General features: G+C 45.9%; 1 protein-coding gene across 4 annotated transcripts in view; it reads left to right on the top strand.

Moving 5' to 3' along the window:
- Positions 1 to 26,118, top strand: part of FRMD4A (FERM domain containing 4A) — a 274,615-nt gene that overhangs the window by 66,904 nt on the left and 181,593 nt on the right. Inside the window, exon 1 of one of the 4 annotated variants that reach the window (XM_050985255.1) lies at positions 10,160 to 10,766. The exons of 2 other annotated variants lie outside the window; for them this stretch is intronic. In XM_050985255.1, coding sequence (XP_050841212.1) covers positions 10,674 to 10,766 — 93 coding nt within the window. In that variant the 5' untranslated portion in view covers positions 10,160 to 10,673. Of the gene's footprint in view, positions 1 to 10,159; positions 10,767 to 26,118 lie in introns of those variants that run through there. One more of the 4 variants, XM_050985234.1, reaches the window with a different exon arrangement.

Raw genomic sequence — 26,118 nt, 5'->3', positions numbered from 1 at the left:
GCAGGGCACACTGCAGCAGTGTCACAGCTCTGCAGAGCCTGGGGCAGCGTGTCCAGGCTTCACATCTCACCTCAGGGCTGGGAATCCAATCTAGTCTCTATGCAAATCAAGGAAAAAGGTTTTCCCTTATGAACAACTATGTTTGCAGCTAGTTGGGCTCTTCTAAAACCTACCTAGGAATTAAGGCAGGAAGAATTTTGGATAATCTAGATCAAATACCACGTGCAGAATCACCACTATCAGACACAATTTTCAGGCTTTACTCATACATCACCTTGCCTTGCTGCTGTGTTTGATCTTAAACCACCTATTCATTTAGCAATGCTAAAAATAACCTCTGGATATACTGGATACAGAAAAGTAAATACGAAAGAAGGGCAAAACATCAGGCTCTGGCTGTTACAGAGCATTCTAGCAGCCAGATTTGTCCAAGGTCAGTGATCCATTACCAAGAGTTTTGCTGCAGCAAGATGGGTATTTTGGTGAGGAGCATGGGGCCAGCCTGGTCAGGCTGGATGGGCTGTGGGCAGACTGTGAGGTACAGGACCCTCCTGGGAATGATCTCAAAGTCTGCTCCATGCCATGCATCTTCATCTGTGTCAGGTTTATTGCTGAAAGAGCGAAGCCATCTGTCACCGTAATGCTCCACTTCCAATTCTTCGGTGCCCTCCACTGCTCCAAACCAGGTGATTACTTACAAAATTGGGAAACTGTGGTCTATGGAGCCTTGAGTAATCTTTTTTTCCTTCCAAACAAACTTAGTTTTAATGCTTCTTGGACCTTAGGGGCAGTAACCCATTCCTGGATCAGTGGACCCTGACAAAGCTCACTTTAACAGCTTGTACCAAACTATCTAGCCCATTTTGTCACAGTGTAAAAGGCTATAGCAGGCAACAAATGAGAAGCAACCACCAGTTTCTAACAAAAGCTGAGACATAGCTCAGTTCAGACTAACACACCTTGATGCAATTTGTCTTCTGCAGTAATGCAGACTGAAGAAAAACTATAGGGTTGGGCCAGTTTTTCTCTGGACAAGCTTTCTAGCTAAATTCTCCTGCAGGAACTCACCTGGAGTGAATTTAGCTGTTTTGCAAGGATGATGGCAAGCCTCATCCAGCAGATGTGTTAAACACTTCCTCTGGAAAGCTAGTATTACGTGAGAACACTTTTGAAAACATTTTTTTTCTTTCTTTTTGTGGAGACCAGAGATTTGCATCCACATGGCACGAGCTGCCACTTCCTTCCAGGACACGGCGTTCTGGCCACGTTGTCATCCTGCTTGCTATCAGAGAAGCAGCTGGTGCTGCTCTGACACTTCCTTCCCCTGTTTCCAAGGGGCACTGGAGAGCTTTGCTGGGCTGGATGAGATGAGATAAAAGGGAAGCCTCTGACATGACATTGCATAATTAGCTGTCATCACTGGCGGGCTGCTGCCCAGCCACTCCATGAGCTGGGGCTTGGCTGCCTGGAGACAGCTGGACAGACAGACAGGGACCAAAGCAGGGGGGCAGTGCAGGGACAAGCTCAGCAGGTCCCTCGGGTGTGCTGCAGGGAAAAGGGAGTCTGGGTATGAAATGCAGGCTCTGAATCCTGGTTTCATAGCTTGTAAAAGGCTTTCCTGAGCTAAACTCTTCTTGCCTATGGATACAATGAGTATTCTTGAGCAGACTGTGAGCAAGACTTTTGAGGGAAACCTCAGGATCAACCTTGCTGCCTTCCAGGCCTTGCCTTAGGACAGGTACAGCAAACCCCCAGGGTATACCATGCCCAACATGCATGGGATGTCTGGAAGGGGTTGAAAGTGAGAAGGGTTGTGGAGCTTGCCCCACCAAGGGATGCTTTTCCTTGCATTGTGGATGTGGCTTTAGACCTGCTTAAAACAGACTTTCAAGCAAACAAGTTAAGGGATAATAATCCTGTTAGGAAAATGAGGCCGAGGTAGTCAAACAGTTGGCATCAAAAGGAGACTGAGGATAGACATGATGGAGCTGTAGTGGAGAGGAAAAACCTTTCAGATGAAGTCTTTAAACCATGAACTCTGTGTGCTGGCCCACTCCAGGTATCACCTAGAATACAACAAGCAATTTATCTCCAATGGTTCCTGGGGTCCAAGAGCCCGTCCAAACACATCCTGTCATATCCACAGTACACTCCATAGCTCCCTCTACATTCCTGCAAACATCTATTTTCACAGCTGGCTCCTCAGGCTTCTTCTCACCACACTCCACAGAAAAATATATACTTACGTGTATATGTATATATGTCTATATATGTACCTATGAAAATATTTAAAAGATATTTTTAAATATCTTTATCTACATATATAACCTATATGTGTATATATATCAGAGTATCTTATGAAATTACATTTGTGAGGGCCTTCTGGCATGGGGAGGGGCTGTGATTGCTTTGTCCTGGTGGATGTAGCAATCCAGATTTGCCATGCTCCAGCCTCCTCCATCAGCCAGAGAAACAGCTGCTCTTCTCCCTCCCCATGCTATCAGCTTCTGGCAGACTCAACACCAAGACAGCAAGAGTATGAAACTCAGTCAGAAGAAATTACCTGGGATGAAATGGAATTAAGGTGGGAATCAAATTCCTGTATCCAGGCAGATCTGCAGTTGGATATTTGAAAGAGAGGGACTCAAATGCTAAGCCTGAAGGGTCTGAAATGAGGGACAGGTCTCTTGGCCATGGGCACCACAGGACACAGAGCTCCCTGGTGGACTTTGGCAATGGGGGTGGCACTATGAGGTGGACAAGGCCATTATGTCCCAGTAAGGACTCGGAGAGGGGGCTACAATACCCACAGATTCCATCTCTTAAAACTGAACTGTGATGGGAGGGGCATTTAGTTGACCTGGCTCTTTATTAATAATAGTGAAACAGCAATAAAATCAGCACTGATAATTTTTCATCTTACAGCTAGAGAAGCTGAGACAGAGGGACATGGAGCCCTTTAAGCAGCCTCCTCTTCCATCTTTCCACTTAGAAAGAAGTAGAAATACAACTTCCAGAAGCTCAGTTTGGTGATTTGTTTTCTCCAGAGCCTAAAACTCCACATTATTGCAGAATAATCCAGCTATCAGTGTCTCACAGGTCTCTGATGCCAAGGATGAAGTGTGACTGGATCTAGTCCTAGCATGCTCTGGCATAGATAGCTGTGAAATTTGTCTATTATTTGGGCAATTATGCCATTAACCTTCCCATTTTCTCATGCCATCAACACTAGTAACCAGTGGCCATCCTCATGGCTGGGGCTGAGGACACTCTGGAGGCAGAGGGGGTGCAGGAAGATGGTTGTGATGAACTCAACCACTGTTTGCATCACGAGCCCTGCAAGCAGCAGTTCCCCTCCCTGCAGTAATCAAACAAACATTCTTGCAGTTGCTATCCACTCCTGGTGTCTGTCTCACATTTTTCTTAATAAGCATTGTAATAATAGCACATTATCAACATGTAAAGTGATCCATTAACCTCTGCAGCAGCAATAAATTGTGAGGCTTTGCCAGGCTGCCAGGGCTTGCTAATCGAAGAGCAAGAAGGAAGTTTGTACCAGGAGCAGTCACAAATCATACATAATGCAGAAGTGTGGGTGCTAACCTCACCCCCGCAATATGATGGGTATTTCCATGTGTTTATTTATCTGAGAAATCGGTTCTTTGAAGCAGCTCCTCATGACTTTGGCAACAACAGCATCCCCCAGTTTTTCCTCAGTTTCCAGTTTGCAGGAGATTTAAAGCTTCACCCTCCACCACTGGAGTCAGCACGAGTTATGGCAGTGCAGAGAAGAGAAGCAGAATCAGGGCCCTTGACCTGCAGTAAAAGCTGAGGTTGTTTAGCAGGATTGTGCCATTAAAGAGATCTAATTAGGCAGCTTGCCTCAGGTTTTGTTTAGACGCTTCTGACACTGAGAAATGAAAAATAATCACATCAGGTATTCCCAGTGAATGATGTAGTCCAGCACCATGTCTTGAGCAGCAGATAACATCAGGTCCCTACAGACAGCTAAAAGAGAGTAAATGCATAACCACAATCACCACAGTTACCTTTCAACAACCAGCTCCTTGTTCTCAAAAGTTTCATGACCCACAAGAAGCACCTTCAAATTTAGCAGCCCACAGTAGATGTCCTTTTATGAGTTTGTTGAGTCATTTTTTGAGCCCAGCTCAGGAATCCAGCTGCCAGGGACAGTCCTGGAGCAGAAGAAAAGCTGTAGTGCTGTGCTGCCACCCTCCACACAGTGCCATCAGCTGCAGAGAGCTCCCATCTCACTCCCAGCAGAGTCAGGTTGTGCTGCTGACCCTCAGAGAGCCTTTGTGGAACAGAAGAGCTCTGTGGAGCAGCCTAGGCTTGGCCAACCATGCTGAACCACACACAGACCCGAGACAGTGAGAATGAAGAGCTGGGAGTGTGAATGCCAAAAGGGATGTTAGCAAACACAAGGTAATTAAATACAGCTACCAAGACACAGAGGAGAGCCTCTGAGAGCTGGCAAGGCAGACAAAGAGTGGCCAGTTGTCGTGTTTGTTTCATAATTGGTGGGGAGACTTTGACACTTTCAGGTTCCATTCAACCCCCAGTAAAATAAGCAGCTAAAGCAGGTCTGGTGTCTCAAACCTTGCCAGTGCCCATTTCCTTCCAGCTATGACAAAAGGAGTCCAAGTGACAACCTCACATAAAGGGACCAAAGTCAGGAGAGGTAAATGCCACTTCAGGTGTGTCCTACAGCTGGGGTAGGCTGTTGTATGAACAGATTACAGGGAGAGACTCCAGGAGTCCAAGACTGAAGATCCAGAGAGTCAAACTTTTCACATTTCTTCATCTGCCCAGAAAATACACACAAAATACAACCAAGCTGGGTTTGTATTTTGCCAATGTTAGCAGCTCCTCTTTCAGCTTGATGCATTTTCTCCTCACTTGGAGAAAAGTCATCATTAATCCATGCCTGCTAGACCTCAGCTACAAAAAATAATTTGCCTGAGAAGCTGTTTACCAAGTCTGGCAAAGCTTAAAAAATAACCCTTGTAACATCTCTCAGGGGTCTTCTACTTCCCTCCTTTCTTTAGGGACATGTTGGTCTCTCTGCTATTCATGTGGCTTTCTCTTGGGGCAACACAGCTCTCTCTCCTTCCCTTACACAGACACATATGCTTTCCCACAATATATTAAGATTAATCAAAGCAGTGCAACAAGGATGAAGTTTTAAAAGAGAGAAAATTGCACAGAACAAAGAAGCATTTATCTTCACAGTGTTTGACATAGTCCATATGTCACATATCCTGTTCAAGGCTTAAATCAAGCTCAAGGCTGAGTACCTTCCATGCCGTGCTGAGCACACCCCTATTTCTTCAGGAATTGAAAGAAATCAGCTGTGCTGAGCCATCCACAGGAATATCCTGCTCACATTTTAAGATTTGATACTGAGATGTACCATGTATTCACACGTTCATTGCAGTGAGCAGGATTTGCAAAGGCTTTAGATCAGACCCCCAGCAGAAATATTGTGCAGTCCTCCCCCAGCTAGGGCCATGCCTGCTCGTGTGTGCATCACACCCACCCCTGCTGCACAGCCTCCACGTGGGAATGTGCTTTTGTTGCCAAATATCTCCTTCTTTGTTTATATTAGCCCTGGAAGTCAGAGGTGGCCCCTTCAATCCCTCCCTGATGTTTACAGGGGCGTGTCTCCAGGGCGGTGGGGTCAGGCCAGTTCCCTCCCTAATTAATTACTGTCTCTGTGAGTTATGTGGGAAAAGAACTGACCTGCCAGCACACTAAAACCCAAGGGAAATGTCCTTCCATCTAGCAGAGGCCCTGCTTGCTGTCTGCTGCTGTTCTTCTGGACAGGGTTTTCCAGGAGCCCACCTGCCTGGGTGCTCCAAGACTGGGACCACCTTCCCCAGCCAGGACCACAGAGAGGTCAGAGGAGGAGAAGAGAACTGGAGGTGGGATGGAGGCTGCTCTGGTGGCAGGAGGGGAAGAGGAGGCGTGCAGGTTGCTCTGTCCTCTTTCCTGAAGATATTTCCTGGGGTGTCTACACCTGTGTCATGATTTTCAATAGGGGCTGAGCCAAGAACTTGCTGGCTTGGTGGACACGGCAGCTGATGATGGGTCTGAGTGCTTGGCTGGGTGCAGGCTCAGCAGGTGACATCCCAGGCTTCACACTCTGCTCTGCCAGCCATGCCCCATGAACATCCAAGGCTGAGGTACACAGAGCAGCTGATGGGCAGCCATGCAGATATTTATGCTGGAATGCCAGAGAACGAGGACATTTAGGACCACCTGATATAACATTCTGTGTCAACCTTCAGCAATGTGCATCAGCTATGAGTCCAGAAGGGCTTGGTTCTGGGTTTCTGATAAGGCTTCTGCTAGTCAGACCCACTAACATATCTGTGAGCTGCAGGTGGTTAAACAACCATGCTGCAGCACAATGTAAATTTGTGACAGGAGACCAAATTCCCCATGGCCTTTGCTGGTACCAGTGATGGACATGCTGCAGTCCAACACCACCTTGATCACTGCATCACCCAGAGCACTGAAACAGAGAGAAACAAAGCACAAATCTCCCTTCCAGTGTGGGGCTGACCTTCCTATTCAGCCTGCACACAGCAAAGGCACTCCCGTGCTTGCCCAGGGGAGACAGGGACAGGATGGTGCATGTGGCCCCTGATGTGACACAGCCCTGCCACACACAGGGGAAGCCCCAAGGCTTTCTGTGGCTGGGGACCACAAAGAGCCTCTCTCTCTCTCTCTCTCTCCCCCCTGCAAGCTGCTGGGTTATTGCCAGCTCTGATGGAAAGGACTCCCATGGGAATGGAGCTGCACCCAGTGTGTTTTCCCACATCCCTCCCCAGGCTAGAGTGATCATAACATTTCTCTGTAAAACACCGTGTAAGACTGTAAAATTGTTTAGCTTTTTTAAAATCAAAGGCAAGCTGGATTTGCAATGACAACCTCTGCACATCTTTCACTCCCAGCAAGGCAATTTCCTTTGCAGACTGATTCTGAGTGCAATAAAATGTAAGCTAAGTCACTGAAGGGTTTGCAGCCCCAAAGCTCTGAGGAAGTTCTGTTCTCCTCATCTTTCCAACAGAATTGCTAGGGAGGATTGCTTACAGTAAGTAAGAAATCCCACAAAGATTAATAGGAGCTGCTAAAGAGCTCAAATAGAAGTGGTTTCCCTATCAGGGCTCCAGGGAAGTATTTGGCTTTGCTACTGACAAACCATAGATATTGTCCAGGGTGGGAAATACTGCCAGGAGCTGCAAATTATCCTTATTTCCCCCTCAATCTGTTGCCATACTTGTGTCTTCGTGGAATACCAAACTTAAGTGGATTTTTCTGTAGTGAGTGACTTTTCAATTTTACAATGCAATGTCTTATTGATAGATCTGATGGATACCACTCACTGCATTTCAGGCTGTGCCACTGCTGTCCCTGGTTTCCATTCATTGATCTCCTCTGGGAGTACCCTGACTTGAAACTTGACTCCTGTGTTGCAAATACAAGACACACTTTGCAGCAGTAAATGGTTCCTCTCTCCTTTTCACTAAAGGCCAAAAAAGAAATCTAGTCCAACTAGCAATCCATTGGATATACTTTCCTCTGATGCAGTGTTACCACAACCCACTGTTCCTGGCAGCCTGCAATTAGTACTGAAAAGCATCCACTGCTTTAAAGAGCCTTGTCTTTCAGCAGTTAGTAAATACAGTGTGTCCCTTCTGAGGGTCAGTGGAGGCAAGGTCAGGATGCTGCCTTGGAAATTTGGGGATTGATTTCCTACTGTGCTGTTCAGTTGGAGATGGTCTCTGCAGACAGTGCAGTTAAATGAAGACTCAGTGATGAGCTTGGTCATCTCAATCTGCATCTGCAGCCCCCTAAATGGGAAAGGGGGGTCTCCAGAGGCAAATTCAGAATTTGATGGGCTGAAGTGCTCTTGGATGTGCTTATGCCTGCCACAAACACCTAGACTCATCCTCTGGGAACAGCTAGAAAGACCCTCATGGGAGAATGTTTTACAATACTACCTTTAGGCAACCTACCAAATGAATTCTAGTAGGCTGTGCTGTACAGTTACCTACCAATATGCTTTGAAGAAAAAATATAAAGCAAACAGCTCATCCTTCTGGATGGTTTCCACAGTCCTGATGATTAGAATTTGGCTTTCTTTCCCCATGTTCATACCACCTGGGAAATGAGGAATGAAACAGAAGAAAGTGTCCTAGTGGGTCCAGGTCTCCAGGTCTCCATGGAGGGCACCCATAGAGTTGTGTCTGGGGTGCAGCACAGTGAGGGAGCAAGGAGTCAGGCCCAGTGGGATTTATGGGGATCTTACTGGAATTGGCTCCAGTAACATGAAAATGGATGGATTTCTTCTACTTTTCACATGTGTAAGATGATTCCTGTTAAGAAGAGTATTTTTATTATCATTCAGCTGTCTTGAGCAATACACAGATTTGCATTTCATTGGCAAGACCTAAAAATCTAGGCAAAACCACTTGAGGTTTGTGGAAATGACTGAATGAATGCTCCCCTTTCCCCTGTGGAGATTATCAGTGTGTGGTGTTTCATGCTGGTAGCACTGGACTGTCTGTGCCTGGTCTTGGAGCCTGATGGCTTACAGACACATCTCCATGTGTCTAGTGGCTCTTTGTCCCCTCTAGTGGATAAACTTCTATCTACAGAGCTGCTATTTCCATGAGCTGGACCTGCAGGAAGGAGAACAGGCTTGCAGGAATATGAGAGCTCCTGGGGAAGGGGGCTGGTGTGGGCAGGAGCCCCACTCAGGGCTGGATGGGGTGAACAGGGACACCTTTGCTACTCTGCTCTTGTCTGAAACACTCACCCCCGAGTCCTGACTCAGGCATGACTCAGCTTTCATTCAGGAAAGCTCCCAGCAAGGCTAATTGCTGCCACCTTTGCCCTGTTTCTCCAGCAGACAGTCCCAGGGGCTCTGCTGATGCAGGCAAAGGCTCCCCGTGGGAAATGCCAACCACATCATGCTTGACAAGAAGAGGTGGGCAGGCTGTGAGATAGCAGGGGGGCACTAACAATCATTAGGAAAACCTGCAAGAAGCAAAGACCCTAACTGTACACCTATTCCAAATAAAGAACCTACATAAGTCAGTCATGCCTAAGATATTTCCATCTTTTCCTGTCCCTTTCACTCTCTTTGGCAAGAGACATATGGAACTCATTATGAACAAAGGCCAATTGTTTTAATATTTAGAGTTTCCCACATCAAGCTGCAGTTTTTTTTCTTTGACTGGTTTTAATGCATGTACATATGCTCAGCAGATAGAGTTTCTATTTTTTTTTATTTGAAATGGTTGCTTTAATGTCATGTCCCTAACACCTTCATCCCAGCTTTTGGACTTGGATCAAAACAAAGTATTTTTAGTTTTGCATTAAAATGAGAACAATACATGGAGGAAGGGATTGGCTCTCCAACTCAGCAGATTTTTGCTCTCCCAGCTAGACTGCTTCAAGGAAAAGGACATGGGCCAACATCTTTTCCATTTTAGTGGGCAAATTCAGAGTACCACTCAGGAATTGCTGGGTTGAGAAGCTCCCACTGTGCCCACATTAACTCTAAACTGCATGTGAACCAATACATGAAGAGAGTATGGAAATGAACACAGCACCCAAAACACTTTCCTATAAAAGCACAGCTTTATACCTGGCTGCTTGAAGACAACTCCTGCTGTTTCAGAGAGGTTGTGGGAAGGGGAAGAATTTTTCCCCTTTCCAAAGCATGTGTGTATGATTTAGAGTGTAAATAAAGTTTCAAACTTTTCTAGCCTTTAAAGTGGTTTTATAAGAGAAAAAAAAAAGTAGACATTGAGAGTGACTTTCTGAAAGTAACACTTCACAATCACAGACTGCAACATAATCATTTTTGTAAGTGAGTGAGTACACATAGAAGCTGCAGGTATGACCCATCAGGCTTTCAGTGATGTGGATGTGAGTGGTACTGCCTGTTCTGTGTCCTGATGCATGTGCTGCTCTGTGCCACACAGAGCCTGGATCTGTGAGCCCTCAGTTCAGCTGAGCAGCCCAGAGGAGCAGCCTGAGCCCTCTGCTCTGGCTCTGTGCTTTCCAGCATCCAGGAGGGAGGACTATCTGAACCCAGGAATTAACACTAATCTCTGCACCAGATGGTGATACACCAGATATTCTTTTTAAGGTGGACATGTGATCTACTGTACAGCAAACCAGAGGGGTCTGCAGTCACATGGCAGAACGTATAATAACTCAGATGGAGCTTTGATTAGACAACTGACCTGGTTACCATCTGTAGCAACAAGAAGCGGGCTTGACATTTTTGGAACATTCTCCCCAGAAGCTTAATTCTTCCACCTCTGTGGCACAGCAATCCTGCTGAGCAAACCACACCAAGAAACAGAAGGAAGCTAAAGATATGCTGCTTGAAGCATGTTGTTAAGGTTACAAGGCTTGGGATTTCCTTTTTTTAATTTTTTTTTCCCGTTTCCCCCCTCCTTCTTTCAAACACAAGCCACATCTTGACTCATATGGTCTGATGTGAAAACCCACTCAGCTATTTGATAGTTGGGAAATCTAGATGAGACTGTAAGTTATTTCAAGGGAAGCCTGTGTGTGCTGTGAGCTCTCTCTCTCTCACACACACACAGATGAGTTAGCTCTGCACTATGGTAGTACAGACAGCTGTGACTCCGGGTAGGACCCGAAGACTTTTATTCAAAATTCCATATGGATCACTGAGGAGACGCAGTGTGGAGAGGGTAAGCCTTGATTTCTTTCTCCTGAATGCATGCCCAGAAGATGAGGAGGGCACCATTTGATAGAAGTTGTCTGCCCTGTTAGTAGTCAGAGCTAACAGGGATTATGTCATGGTGTGAAGAAATTACTGCTGGTGTGTGCCATGGTAGGAATTGCTGTTGGTGGGACCTGTGAGCTGATGAATGGGAATTAATACTTGTCAGGGGCTGTGTGGCAACTTAGGGTGGAAATTGGGGCCAGAAGGAACTGTAAGATAACCTACAACAAATGTAACTAGTTGAAGACTCTGTGGCAATAGTTGGGGGTAATAATTTCTGGGGAATAAAAGTAGTTTCAAATATTCAATACTCACCGAGAGAAGAGCATGATGGCATTTGGCAGCACTGACCTGTAGCAGTGGGGAGCAAATAATAATAATAATAATAATAATAATAATAATAATAATAATAATAATAATAATAATAATAATAATAATAATAATAATAGTAGTCAAATAATGAACACCAGAGGAAAGCTCAGGGTGGTGTGGAAGGGCTCTGTGTCAGTGAGCAGAGATGCAGATGCCCACCAGTGTCGGTCCCAGCTGAGAAACTCGGTGAGCACTGGTGGCAGTGAGGGCTCTGCAGTGCACAGGGTCCCTCTAATTGCTGCCAGCTGAGGTGACACCTCAGGGCTGTCCCTGGACAGCCAAGGCAAGGCTGCTGCTTTCCTGCTGCAGCAGGAATAGCAGGGGATCCCAGGAAAGCTGCAATAGTGCCATTGATGAGTTGGAAGCACATCACCCAGCAGCAGTGCCCAGGGAAGCAGGGGGTCCTGGCACTTTGAAGATTGATGGGCTGGCAAAGGAGCTGGGACAGGGGCTCAGACACCTGCAGAGCACACTGAGTGCACATCTGGCACATACCAGGGGCTCTCAGGTGCCTTTGCCTGCTGAGCTGCCTCTGACAGAGCTGGCAGGGGCAGCACAGCCCCCCAGGGGACAGGGACACCTTGCACACACACTCACAGCCCAGCTTGTCACTACTGATATCCCCAAAACGGTGGCCAGCTCAAAGGAACAGGCACCTTCTGCTCATTCCTGCCCACAGGGCTTTGGGGTTGAGTGCCCCACAGGTGGGCAAGGGGTGCTGCACTCACTGGTGGCAAGTGAAGAAGCTCTCCAAGCCCAGAGTGGCTCAGAGTGGGTCCTTTCACCCAAGACAGAGGAAAGCCTTTGTCCTCTGGCTTCTGTTTTGCTGAAAAGCAGTCTGGCTGCAGCTGCAGCCACCTGTGAGTTTACTTCAAGTCTGTTGCACTCAAAAAAAAAAAATCTGTTTTGTACATTTCAAACCAATTTTTTTTTCTGCATTTTTTTCTTTCAAAAGGAGTGTAATTTCATTTAGACAAATTCCTTCTTTTTTTTTAAGGAATATGAGAAAAATCTCAAAAATTAAAAGCTGTTTGAAAAATGTCTTGGTTAAACGCAAAGCCTTTTTGTTGTTTGTTTTTCTTTCCCCTCCATTTGGCAGAAGAGAAAGCAGAATAACTTTGTGTCAACCTGAAAAATATTTCCTTTGCCTTTCCAGTCCGTCAAGCAAACCAAAGATAATCAATTATTCACACAGCTTTGCTCTGCTATTGTTTGATTGTGGGCTGTTGCTTTGGAGAGCATTCAGAAATGTCCCTCCCGGTAAATTTGGGCTTTGTGGTTCAAGATGCTCATTCTGAGGGACCCAGGGCAGACAGCCCTGATGCCTTAAACCTGCCTTGGGTCAGGTTTTGTTGTGTTCCTGTTCCCTGCCTGGCACTGCTGCCCCTGGATCAGGGTTGGCATCTGGGCGAGTGTGGGGAGGCAGAGTGTGGTGTCCCCTTCCAAGGTGGCTTCCTGCAAGGTGGCAGATGATTTTTCATCCAGAGTGAGTTCTCAGCTGCTGCAGGGCCACCATCCTCTGCTGCTGATGGCCACAGGGGGTCCCTCCCTGTCTGGAGTGGCTCATGGTTTTATGCAGACGGTGCCTGAGGCGGAGCAGTCTAGAGACAAATCATAAAACTACAGAATGTGGGGGTTGGAAGGGACCTTAAAGATCATCTCATTCTGATCCCCCCACTGGGGGTAGGGTGCCACACACTGCATCAGGTTTCTCAGGAATAATAATAATTAATGCAACCTTGCTCTGAACACTTGCAGGGATGGGCATTCACAACTTCTCTGAGAGCCTGTGCCAGTGCCTCACCACCCTCACAGGAAAGGATTTTTTTCCTAACATTTAATTTAAATTGCTTCTCTTTTAATTTAAAACCATTCCCCCTTTTTCTATCACTGTTTTAGAGACGTATAACAGCGCAGAAAATGTGAGACTACTCTCCTCCAAGCATGCACACACCTCCTTTGGAAACACCTTATCCACACTGCCCTGTCTGACAGAGCTGCCCCAGCCTTTGCTTTGCTCTGTGCCTTAGCCCAGGTGATGCAGCGGGGTAAAAACCAGCAGCACTCTCCCAGGGTGTTTCCAGGATATAATCCCTTGGCAGGGAGCAAGGCAGGGCATGGAAATACCTTCAGAAGAAGGTGCTGGAGAATGTTAGTTTGTATAGGAAGCAAGAACAACTGCATAAGGATGACCAGCACTGCAGGAGACTTAGCAGTGTGTGCAGACTTAACAGCTCCACACACAGCCCAAGTGACACTGTCAGGGGGGTTGTGTTGTTTTATTTTCACTCACATCCACAGTTTATTTCTCTCCTTCCCACTTATTGACCTAAGGTTGAGGTAGTTTAGACTTCTCAGGCAAATGCTGGAGCCTTGCTTTAAGGGTTGCCAGAGAATTTGGTGGGATGATTTTTGCAATCACTTCTTTTTTGTCCTCTGTCCTTGCTGCTTTTCTCTCTGCCTCATCACAGAACTGCCTCATCAGGCATCTGGCCCATGGGGTTGTGGCCAGCCTGGCTGAAGGATGCATCATGTTTTCTCTCCCTGGAGCCCCCCACCAGCTAGAGCTGGCAGGACAGATTCTCTGCACTTGAGGTCCTGAAGCCACCCAAAATCTGTTTCTAAGCTCAGAGTCCATCAAATCCCACAGCAGCAGTGAAAGAGCCCAAAATACAGTCCTGAATGAGCAGGACTGTATTTTGGGCTCTTTCACTGCTGCTGGCATGGAACAAGAGAGGGTTTTACAAAGGCTTTTACAAGTCCAGGTGGAAAAGGGCATTACTAAATACTAGTAGGTATGACACAGAGACCTCCAGACATGTCAGCTGAGGCAGAATTAAGCTTTGTGTTTTGTGCCACAGGGCACACCAGCAGCTGGTGTCAGGACTGAGGCATGAGCTGGGTTCATCTAATCCAATGCTGATGTCCATGAGATGTTTTCATCCTGACCAGCACTTGGGATTGCCTTTGGGATCACTGCAAAGGCAGTCAAAGTACTGTGGGGGACAGCAAAGGAGGTCCCCTGAACACATTTTTGATTGATTTAATAACTCCTTCAACTGCAGCCAGCTCTGCTTTAACCAGCACATACACCTTGGTTAGAAGACAATCCCCCACACACACCAAAAAAAACCCCAAAAAACCAAACAGGAAACATGAATCCCATCCCTAACAGAGCATTTCTCAACACAGAGCCCTCCCCACCAGATCTTCCTTCTCTGGATCTTCCTCCCCCAGCACGTTAAACATGCAGTCCCTTCTCCCTTTGCATTATTGATGTGAGGCAGTTTGTGCCTCCCAGCTATGTTTATTATATCCATGTGCTGCAGATGTGTGTGAGAGGAAGATGAATAGAGTCTGCTAATGTCTAACAAATGCCTGGCACCATCCAGAGATCTCTTTCTGCTGCTTCAAGGCACTCACAAGGAAGAGCACAATTTACTCCTCTCAAGAAGTCACTGGCTATTTCCATCCACAGGAATGTTTCTCACCACAAACACAAGGCATTGGGTTTTTTTTGAGTTAGAAAGCCCAGAGAAAACATGCAGCTTTCTTGTATTAAAAAGGAATAAGTCTGCCCTCTCTTCTGCCTTTGAGGCTCAAAGCCTGGCACTACAGAGGCTGTGTAGAAAGGAAGGCCATCTCCAGGCAAAATGAAGTGCTGTAAGAAACTAATCAAGCTGGGAGAGGTCTGGCTGGAAAAGCCATTTAAAATGGGGTTTTGCAGTTTGTGCCCCAGCTTTAGGTCCCAGTTCTCAGCTATGGTAAATTAAAGGCCTCGTGCCCAGTTGTGTCAGTGGATGCTAGCAGCTCAGCAGGAATTTAGTCCAGATTGCTTTTTTATTTCTTGTGCTTCCAAAGAAGATAAGTTCAGATTAAAAATGCAGCCAAAGCCCCAAGCCACAGCTCTACTGTCCATTACACAAATGTAAATCTATACCAGCATGGAGCTGGGACTGCTATTCACCTATGACACTTCCTCTGTGAATGGATATCCATGAACACTCACTCCTATCGTGACTTTAAAACACACCAGGCAAAGATAAATCCGTAAATGGATATTTATTGCCATAGAAAACAGATGGCAGAAGACAAAGCTCCCATGTTCTTATCCCAAGCTGCAAGCACGTTAAGAATGCAGCAGGAAACGTCATTCCTCCTATAAATAAATTTCTCTTGAGAAGAGAGAACCCAGGGCTGAAAAAAAAGTCAGTCTTTCTGCTCTGCAGGCCAACTCCAAGGCAGGTTTTCCCACGGCACTCTGCAGCTTATGGCGACCTTTGCTTTTGGCAAGAGAGGAGATTGCCTTCAAGCAAACCCAGCAAAAGAGTTCCAGTATGTCTTGCTGCTGTACAAATTTATTTTATCATTCCTATTTTTATTACTTTTATTATTCTGAGCTACTGATTTTCTTTCTCTAGTAGACAAAGCATAATTCAGCATTGAGCTTGCTACTAAGCCATTTTTCCTGCACGGATTCAAGAGCAGAGTGGTGAGAAACCTCTCACAGCAAGGGCTGGAGGGCAGGGTCCAGTGGGGTGGAAGAGGCACACCTTGCAGCATCCACAGAGGAGTGATTCTGGCCCGTGGGACCCTTTGTGCAAACTCTGTGAGTGATGCTGTGAGCACTCGCTCTGACACCACGGCTCAGCGAGTGCTCCGAGGGAAGCTGATCCTTCCTTCATGCTATTTACTTGAAATCTCTTCCACTGGCGTGCAGGTTCTGCAGACCTTTGCTTAGCACCTTCACTGACATTTTTTGGATGGGTGTCTTACCTTGACAGCATCACTACTGATCTGCTAGACTGCCAAGGTGACAGCAGAGTTACTCAGATATCACAGATAACAAACAAACAGCAGATATTTGAGTGCAGAAGTTGCCAAAGAAAGAAGAAAGACCTCGAAGCAAGGAACTCCTGTTGTCTTAGCTGTTTTCTGGAAGTTACTCAAGTCTCAAGGTGGCAAAAAAAATTATTTACCCTCACTGTAAACAAATAATTGTATCAAAAAAATTAATAAAAGGCTAATCTTAAGTAGCAAAGCTGTCACCTATGTAATGTTCTGATATAATCACTTGTGACTGCCGAAACATCAATTTTATCTGCTTCATCTGAGCTTTATCTCTTCTGACCTGTTCACAAGTGTTTTGGAGGAATTGGTTTAATTTGAACTCTACCTAGACAGATAAATGCTTAGTGCACCTCTCAGGTGTCTGGAAGTTATAATATTTTGTGACACTTCTAAAAGGTGTAACAAATCAAAACAGACTTCTCTGTGAAGCGGATCAGGAGCTGTGCCAGACTTCATCCCCCCAAAATGCATGCAGGTTAACAGTGCAAGAGGTAAGAGCATGGCAGAGGCTAATGGACAGTGACTGGTGAGCTCTGAAGAATTTGGAACCAGGATACTGCTCCAATTGGCTTTCAAATGGTTGGAGCTTAATTGAATTATCGAACGCTCTCAAGGCCTGGAGACCTCACGAGCAGAGGTTCTGCTTTGAAATTTCCAGTGCTTCAGATTCTTATTTTGATGAGAAAATGAAAATCTTTTTTCATTACAAATTGGCATTTGTTGCCTTTACATTGGCCAAGCACTGGGACAGAAAGGCCAGGGGACAGAGCAAGGGCAAGCCCAGAGACAGAGACTGGGAGCCAGAAATGAGCCAAATGTTTTGGATTTGGGTGAAGGAAAGGGGGGAATCATGTGAATCCAGTTGTAAAACTTCAGAGGGGGTGGAAAGGCCCCTCTGGTTCATGGATCCTTTGGGCTAATAAGCCTGCTCAAATGGCTTTTTCAGGTAGCTGCTACCATGGTCACACTCCCAGCAGCAGCCCCAAGCTCACACAGAGGAGCTGTGATGGTTCAGTACCAGGTTAATTTCTCTCAAGATGGTGATCTGCAGCCCAGAAGGCAAGAACTTACCACCCCAAACTGCAAGTTCCTGGAAGGGCTTTTCAGTTCTGAGACTGAGTTTCTTGCAAAGTCAGCCAGTGATAGATAATGCAAAGTGGCATTCTCTATCCTTCCAACCTGCCCCAACCTAAAATCCTGGTCCTAACTCATCTTCTAGCCAGGATTTATCCCTGGATAAGACATGCCTTCAGCTGGGTTTTAAAGTCCAGACAAAGAAAGTCTTCAGACTTCATCAGTTCCTGATCTGTACAAGGGATTGCTTGAATGTTGGTTCAACAGTTTCCAGAACTAACAGCATTTTCAGGCATCAAGTAGAAAGTTCAACACATGCCTTTTTCTACTTCTTAACTTCTTCAGTCTTTTCATTCATTCAAGTCAAGATAATGTACAGTGTTTGGGGGGGAAAAAAATCAAAACAAAACAGTGGATGAGCAGCACATTTACTCTTCATAGATCTTTTCCATTTTAACTCTAAAGACTTCTTTGGTGCAGACCAGACACCAACACAACCCTCTTAAACACCAGCAGTGACTTCAGTGAAACTCACAAGCACCAGGGACCCCCACAGCCAGCCTGATGGAAAACATGGAAAAGGCTGTTCTGACCAAGAGGGAATGTGTTGTGCAGGTGGTCACACAGTTCCTATTTTGCTGACTCAAGTTCAGAAAGCGTTGAGATTTCCAACACGTTTCCAAACTCTTGGCCAAACTTTCTGTCTGAGCTTAGCTTATTTCCTCATTAAGTTTATATTATCTTCATTGTCTCAATAATTTCTAATGGTTTCAAAGAAATGGTGATTTTTCATTCCACAAGAAAATGGGCATGAATGATTCTTACACTTTAATTCTTTTTTTTTTTTTTTTTACCAAATTTTCACACTCTCCAAATTGCACAGACATGGAGTGCAATTTGTCTCCACTTGCCAAAGATACCACATGAAAAGCTTCTGGCATGATAATGGACTGCAAATGAGGCCATTTAGACACCCCAACACTCTCAGCAATCCAGCTGTGCTTCTGGATTCTATTTAGAAGGTGCAATTAGGGTTATGCATGCTTTGAAATAAGTGAGCAAGTTTCTTAACTGAGGTTGAAAATCATTTTAGTTTCCAGTACTCCTGCTATAAAGGCCACCAATCTTGATGGGGTGGGACCATGGATATCTAATTTCTCTCCAAGTTTTGCATGAACACAGATTAGGTTGACTCTGTGTGAAATAGCTAAGGACTGATAACCTGCAATTAATGTTGGTGCACTAAGCACCCACCCTTTGGGGATCTATGTGCAGAACAAGTTCCATCTTACAGTTTTGCTATTTTAGTTCAGTACAGAAATCTCTGCAAGTGCAAATCAAATCAGCCATAACTCAAAAGTTCCTGCCACAGGGAGTTTCCACCCCGCCAGCTCCCAACAGATGAGTTGAGAGGATGAGATGAGTTTTGGAGAAATTCAACTAAGAGGTAGGGATTGGTGTTCTTACTAATGTGTGTTCCTCATGTCAGCTTCCTTCCAGTTGTACCTTCATCCAGCTTACATCTACAAGTTCATCATGAAACTGTAGTAATTTTTATTACTTTAGGACTCTTCAGTAATCAAAGAAAAGAGGGTAATGTCTGTCTTCTGGTGACAACACATCCCAGTATCTTCAGAGGCATTTTGCCTGGGATGAGTTGGCCTTTCCAGTTTCAGGACATAAACACAGTGTCTGCTCTGCCTGTTTAGTCCTGGGAGCAGCTCCTGATGAGGCATCTGAACTAGCCCAGCTCAAATGGCCCTGTGAATCTTCAGTTATCAGCCCAGGGTTTGGCCTGGGAAGCCCTGCACTGCCAGAGCTGTGGGAGTCTGGCTTGTCCTTGGAGGAGAATCCTAGGGGGCCACGTGCACTGCAAAACATATGGGTTGCACCCCAGTCTAGAGAAAATATGAATCAATGTATAGTTCTATAGTTATATAGTTCTGCTTCCTTATTGCTGTGGATCACTAGAAGGTCACCAGAGTCACCGCAAAGCTAAAATTTGTGTCATAAGAGCAGCAATACATGCTCTTGTCAACAGCATCATTCACCAAGTTGAACCAGGGTAGGTTTAGACTGGATACTAGGGAAAATTTGCTCACTGAAAGATTGGTCAGGCATTGGAACAGGCTGCTCAGGGAAATGGGGGAATCAATCCCTGGAAGGGTTCAAAAGATGGATGTGGCACTTGGGGACATGGTTTTGTGGCAAACACAGTGGTCCTGGGTTTACAGTTAGTCCTGATGATCTTAGAGGTCTTTTCCAATCCCAATGATTCCATGGCTCTCCTGCAGACTCCAGCAGACACAGGGCAGGTGCCAAGCAGCAGAGCCCTGTGCTCCAGCCCTGTGCTCTCTCCTTGAGGCTGTGTCTACACAAACAGTTGTTCAATTTTAAGAGATTCTGTTTGAGTCTTTTGGGGGCAAAGGAGGTGGGGGGTGAAGGGGGTGTCCTGGTGCTCACTGTTTCTTTTGGAGACATCTGTCTTCAGAGACCCTGAGAAATATCTGAAGCTGCTCTGAAGGACAGATCCATGACCATTTTCTGGAATAGTGTTCCATGGTTATGCGTTTTCAGGCTGTGGGCACCAGGAGTAGATCATTGAGATTGCACCAGTGGCTTGATAAAGGACCAGACACCTCACCTGAGAACAGGGCAGCTGGGGAGGTACAAAAGGAACTGGATCCTGTACTTGCACCCTCTCCAAAGGCCCCTCCTTCTTTGCAGGATAGATTTAATCTGGCATTCAAAGAGATATGTGTCTCATGTCTGTTTCTCTGCATAAATACCTGTATTTAATGTGTCTGTAAAAGATGCTGAGGTTTGCCTCGGTGAGAGGTGGGAGAGCACAGATCAGTGAGCTCCCCTGGCTGATGTGATCCATGAGAAATTGCTGCTATTCAGAGGGGAGAATGTCAGTGTCCTTTTTGTCTTCTCAGTGATTCAAAAAGCCTCTCCAACATCTTGCTTTTATTAACCCATTTGCTATAGATCCCATAGGCACAGTGCACCTCCTACTACAAGACCTGTCCTGCATGGGTTGTAATATTATCCATGATGCTTTGGAGCATCTCAGGAAGCAGAATGGGGCTGACATCAAATAACTTTCTGTCTTTCAGTCTTCTCTTAATGCACCTGCAGACAGGGGAAGGAGGATGATCAAGGCTAAAACCCTACAGGAAGTTTACCCTCATTAAAGGTCCAGATTTTCACAAAAAACCCAAGAAAAGTGAATTGCCAATATTTCACAGGCTCCCCTTTCCTCAGAGCTGACTTCAAAGCTGTTACTGCTGCCTGAGGGCAGAGCCTGGAGTTCCCAATATTTGAAAACATCATCCAAGAAAACCTGTCAAGGCCAATATGATAAACAGGCTATTGTAAGAGGGGAGTTTGGCAGCCCTACACCACAATTTAAAATTATTCCTTATAATACATTGGACTTTACATATTGCAGGGCTCTGCAGACACTGATCCTCTGCAGACCTCTGCAAGACCCAGCCAGTGCTGTTGCTCCCACTTGGCAGCCAAGATGCTTTCAGGGAAAAAGCCAAGGTGAACTGCCAACACCCTGCAAATCTGGGAGTGTTTGATGCAGGATCAAACCTCAGGGCTCCCATTAGCTGGAAGTGCAGATCCACATCCCCTTCCTCCCTCTCCAGCATCTCTCCACCCAACTCATGCCTGCAAACCACACCAGAGACTGGGAGGAGGCTTTCTAATTTTCATAATTTCCACTCTGCAAAGTTGGAAAGCTTCCTTTTTCCACCCTGGACTTTGTTGTAACGCAGGCATTGTGTATCATCCCGTAAACTTTCAAATGCACCAATCGTGGCAGTTTCCTGCAGGACAAAAAGGGTTTGCTTCAGTTAAAGCAAGTGGGAACCTGGCCAAGAAGAGTCATAAAACCAGAGGATGGTGATTTTTAAAAGCACAGTTATGTTAGTGCATTCCAAGGTATCCAATCAGTCACCAGAGAGTGGTTAAAGTGTCCTTGGGGCCAGCCTCTGGCTTCTGGGGAATGGTGTCAGGGGAAAGATAATCAGGCTGATGCCAGTGGATGACCTGGCCCCTCTTCCTGACAATCAGTCACAGCAGACTTTGTGCTCTGGCCAGGCTCTGCGTCGCCCAAGTATTTTGAAAATTTTTCATTCCTGAACTTTGTTTCATATGAATCCATGGATGCTGCTATCCACCCTAGACTGGAAGGGAAATTGCTGAAAGATCCAGAGCACAGCCAGGGTGTAGGCAGCATAAATGTGTTCCTGCAAAGGCCAAGAGATACCACGGGGTCTCTGAACATCCCTTAGCACTCAGCACTAGTGTTTTTTTCTGAAATCAGCACCTTTTTCCCCAGGAGTTCTCTATGTTAGAGGTTCAGGGTGAAAGAACTCCATTTTAGGGGGAAGGGAGCAACACATTTCTGAAATCACTGCCTTTTAGAGAAATTGCAGATGGAAACCCACAAATCCAGACACCCTGAATCACGTGAAGATGAATCAGGCATCTTGTGCAGCCCAGGGTATCTACCACCTCAATCTTGCACTCAGCCCCTCTCCTGTGAGGTCAGGACTTTGCAAGGAGAGACTGCAGGCCTGACCTCAAATTCCCTGGGCAGCAGCCTCTGAGAAACCTTCTGTTGTTTCTGTTTCATAACCATTGCCCACTGGGGAGGCAGTGACCAACTCTCCCTCCCAGTTCCTAGCTTGCAAAGCCAAGAAATACCAACATGAAAAGGTCCCCACTCTCTTATCCTGGAATGAACTGACCACGTCTGGTCACACAGGGACAGAGCCCAGAATACCATCTACATGGGCTTTTCTTTCCCATGACAAGTTTCCCAATCAGAGCTTGAATAAACATTAGGTCATCACCAATTTATAATGGCAGAAATTTATGTCTCTCTTGATCACATTTTCATAGAAGAAGAAATAAGCTTTCCTTCTTGCAATTCTACCCGTATCTTAATCACTCTCTGACAAAACCAAGCACACTATTCTGAAATCAAACAGATTCACAGAGGGTGTTCCCTGCCCAGGCAGTGAGTCTTGTCTGACTGGACCACTGCCGTGTTCAGTGTTGATTTTGGTTGGCTTCAGACATAAATCTTCCCAAAGACCATTTTCTTGGTGCACAGAATAAGAGCCCCATTGTTCCAGCAATGATGCATTTGGGACACATCTCCATTGCTCTGTGGATCAAGGCAGACATTTAATGGGGCAGTTCTCATAGCTGGGTACCCTTTTTCATCTCCTTTTCATGATGGAGCAGAGTAGTCCAAGGTTCTGTACCTGGGGAAGGTTCTTGCTCTCTGTCCCCTCATCTTGGTGCAGCAGTGGCTTGGAGCAGTGTTTATACTGAGGTCTAGGCAGAAGTACCACAGCAGAAATGTGAAGCCATTTGTGCTTCTCCTGAGTCCAGAAATGAACCAAATGAGGTGAATCAGGACCAACTTTAGGTGCCTGGTTCTCACAGACCAACACCTCAAAGTTTTCCCTGGCTTTGCCAGGCTGGGACATGGCTCTGTCAGTCGATTCCTGTCTGTGATAAGGCTGAGCCACGGCTGCCAGAGCCTTTCAGAGGTTGTTGCTCAACCCACATGTGCATGGCTTATCAACGGAGCATGCACTGCTGGTACTGCCTGAGGGGCAGGCAGTGGTGCAGGAACCAGGGGCAGCTTGCTGTCCTAGACAGAGCTGGAGTGGGAGCCAAATCAGGGCAGCACAACACCACAAATCATGAGGGCAGATCAAAAGACCTTTGGCACCATGGGAGCTTCATGTCTGGGTAGAGATCCTGCTGGAGGTCTGAGCTGCATCTGGAGCTGGGGAGGGTGTGGGGGACCTACAGGAGAGGACATGGTGTGGCATTCCAGGCTGACACAGAGGGCCTGGTGGAAACTGCCCAGAAGAAATGAGGGCAGTCTTGCATGTGGTTCAAAGTGGATTGCATGGATAGAATATATGGCTCTAAGCAATGAAGTAGTGAATTTATTTCAACCACATAGAGCTATTCAACTTGTGAACAACATTAGCTGGGTTTTGATCACTCCTTTTTTTCTGAGCTACTGTGGTGCTTGGGCAGAACTTCCAAGTTCATCATTCCCCTAAAAGTTCCTATATTTGTTTTCCTTAGACTCGAGACTTCTTTTTAAAAAGAAAAATCTGCCATATCCTTCAGCTGCAAATGATTTAATAGCTCTTGGCTTTGTGTGATCTGAATATTTTCTTGTTCTCTTGCTTTGCAGCTGTGACCTACTTAATTACAAGCAGGAAACAAACCCCAGAATCATTAGACTTTCTGCCTGGCTTGAAGAAGGGGAAAAAATAAAAATCTTATGTTGTTAAATACTAGGATGTCCTTCTTAATAACAGGAAGTCAAGCTCCAGATAGCAACAGTGAACATTTGAATTCTTTGTGAATCAAGATAAGAACAGCAAAGAGCTTATGGGTTTTATTTTTTTATGGCATGGATGTTTTGGGGGCAGGGGAAATGGCAGCCGCTTCTAACAGCCAAAATGGGAATGAGTCATAAACGTCTAAATCAAGAGAGTAAATCCTCTTTGTTTTAAGTTCTGAACAGCCTCAGTCTGCTCTGCCCACAGAGACAATGAAGTGACTGACTTGCTGCTTCGATCTATTTTATGCTCTTTTCAGGAAGTATCAGCAAACAAGGCAGACAGTGAGTGAGGATCCCCATGGCAAACCATCAGGTTGGAAGACAGAGCATGGGAAACAAAACTTTGATTAACTTTTCTCCAGCTTTGCAGGAGTGTGGGCTGCTATTTATACCTCCTGAAACTCAGAACCCCATCTGGAAATGCTGGTGTGGTAGTAGCTGTAGAAAGCAGTCAGAGAAGAGGAAGGCCAGGACTGCCAGCCTCTGACACTGGCTGTCCCACACGGGCACCTCAGCCCTCTTGTCCCTGCTTATCACAGCCCTGGTGGCAGCCCAACAGTACAAACCTCCCAGTGCATCATGAGGCAATAGAAGCTGATGTTTGCTCAGGGTTTTAAACCAACCACCAACAGAAGTGCAAGTTATCCTCTCCTGTCAACTGTGCATGCATTATCACTGCAGATGGCATGGATCCAGCACTGTCCTACAGCAAATGGAGATTTTCCATTAGCAGGAGCCACAGGGGTCTGTGTTTCAGGAGCAAACAGGGTAGAGGTCAACTCTTAAGCTCTACTGAGAAGGTCTGGCTGGTCCCAGCTGGGGAGATGTTCTCAGCAGGAAGATCTGCTCCAGTACAGAAATCCCCCTCTGTTGACTCCTGCATTTCCCATCTGCAGATGAATTGTTCTGTGGCAATGGACACAGCCAAAGAGCCCCTGTGATCCAGCCCCAGAGGAGATGCCCTGAGTGAGTGTGCAAGGGTGTGCACACTCAGGGAGTTGTGGTTTCAGCAGCCCAGTGGGGTTCAGCCTGGAACATCCCCTCCTCCATGGCAGCCTCCCTGCCCACACTTAGCATCACCTGGATGTGTACAGCACTACTCCCACAGGCAGCACACATGCACATAAGCAGTCTTCACCTCAGGGAACATTTATTTACCCACAGTTATGCTCATGTTGATAACCAGTGTAGGAGCTTTCAACACAGAGGGTATTATCAACCCAAGATATCTTAAGTGTCTCTGATTTTTGCTGCAGAGCTCCCATGGAACATGACCAGTTGGCTTTCTAGAACACTTACTTACTTTTTAATGTGAAACAGTTCCCCTGAGATTTCATATCACCTGACAAATGACAGTGAATTAATCTGTTGAGGAAATGGAGACCCATAAAGCTCTGTGACTCTTCTAATGTTGCTCAAGAAACTGACAGCTTTTCTGGAATAGGACCAGATTCCTCCTCATTTTCACTCTGAAGTTTATATTTAACCTACTTATCTTCCTCTCTGTCCACTGACAATTACATCCTAACCAGCAATATCAGTATTTACTAGTAATGATTTTTTATAAGGAGCTTTGGAATAAACTAAAAATGCATTCTTTATTTTAGGCAGGAACAGGCTTTCCAACCCATAAGCAAGACCAAACATGAGAAATGTGGACCAGTGATTTTCTAAAATATGTTCCCTTTGCCCTCCTTCTTTCTCACCCTTGTCTGTGAACAGAAAGGACTTTGTATCAGTCATTGAAAGCAGTGAGTGTTACCACTGGGTCTGAAGCAGGCAGACACTTAAATATATCTGCAGGATAAGTTGCAAGAAAATGTTCTGCTGCAATGGGCCATTTGTGCTGTGTGTAGGCTTGTTTTGCATGGACAGCAAGGCTGCCCTTCATTAAATTATCTACCATGCCATAGGGCAGGACTGCAGACTGGCTGTTCATGAGCCACCAGATTTGTCCTTTCTCACAGGCAAATAGTGCCAGTTAGGAGACACCTGCAAAGTGAAAAAGTGTGTCTTCCAAACCACAGCCCTCAGCCAAGGCCAGTGGGACAGCTTGACCATCACCTGATAAAGGGTGGGAAGCACAAGATAAATACATAATTCCAAATTATATGAACACAGATGTAACATAAAGAAATGGCATAAAGAATCATAGAAAGGTTTGGGTTGGAAAGGATCTTAGTAACCATCTAATTCCAGCTCTCAAAGGCAAACACTTGCTCCAGTCACCAAAGGAATAGCAAAAGCTTGAAACAAGAAGGGTGTAACTGGACAAGTGTGTGACTTCTTGTGTGGGTAGTCAGGCATGTTTGATCCTCAGTCTGGGATTCAGTGCCCACCTGATGGGCACAGACACAGGTTTGTCTCAGGTTTGCATTGTTTCACCCCTGAACCTTGTCAGAGGCTGTTTTAGCCATGGGTGAGTAACATGGAAGGAAAACAGCTCAGCTGCTGGATGAGCTCTAGGCTGTTCCCTGTTCATACATTCCTCACAAGCAGGGTGTGATTTTTTTTTCTGTTTTCTTCTGGTCAAAAATAATTCTCCTGAGCATTTCTGCACATGATAGCAGAGAGCAGGGTGAAGATGAACCTTGTGGTGTTGGGCATGTGCAAGCACATGCTG

This window comes from Serinus canaria, chromosome 1A (assembly GCF_022539315.1).
Source record: "Serinus canaria isolate serCan28SL12 chromosome 1A, serCan2020, whole genome shotgun sequence".
In the NCBI taxonomy this organism is placed as follows: Eukaryota; Metazoa; Chordata; class Aves; order Passeriformes; family Fringillidae; genus Serinus; species Serinus canaria.
The sequence above is the reverse complement of the archived record's forward strand: the minus strand, read 5'-3'. Positions and strand labels throughout refer to the sequence as shown.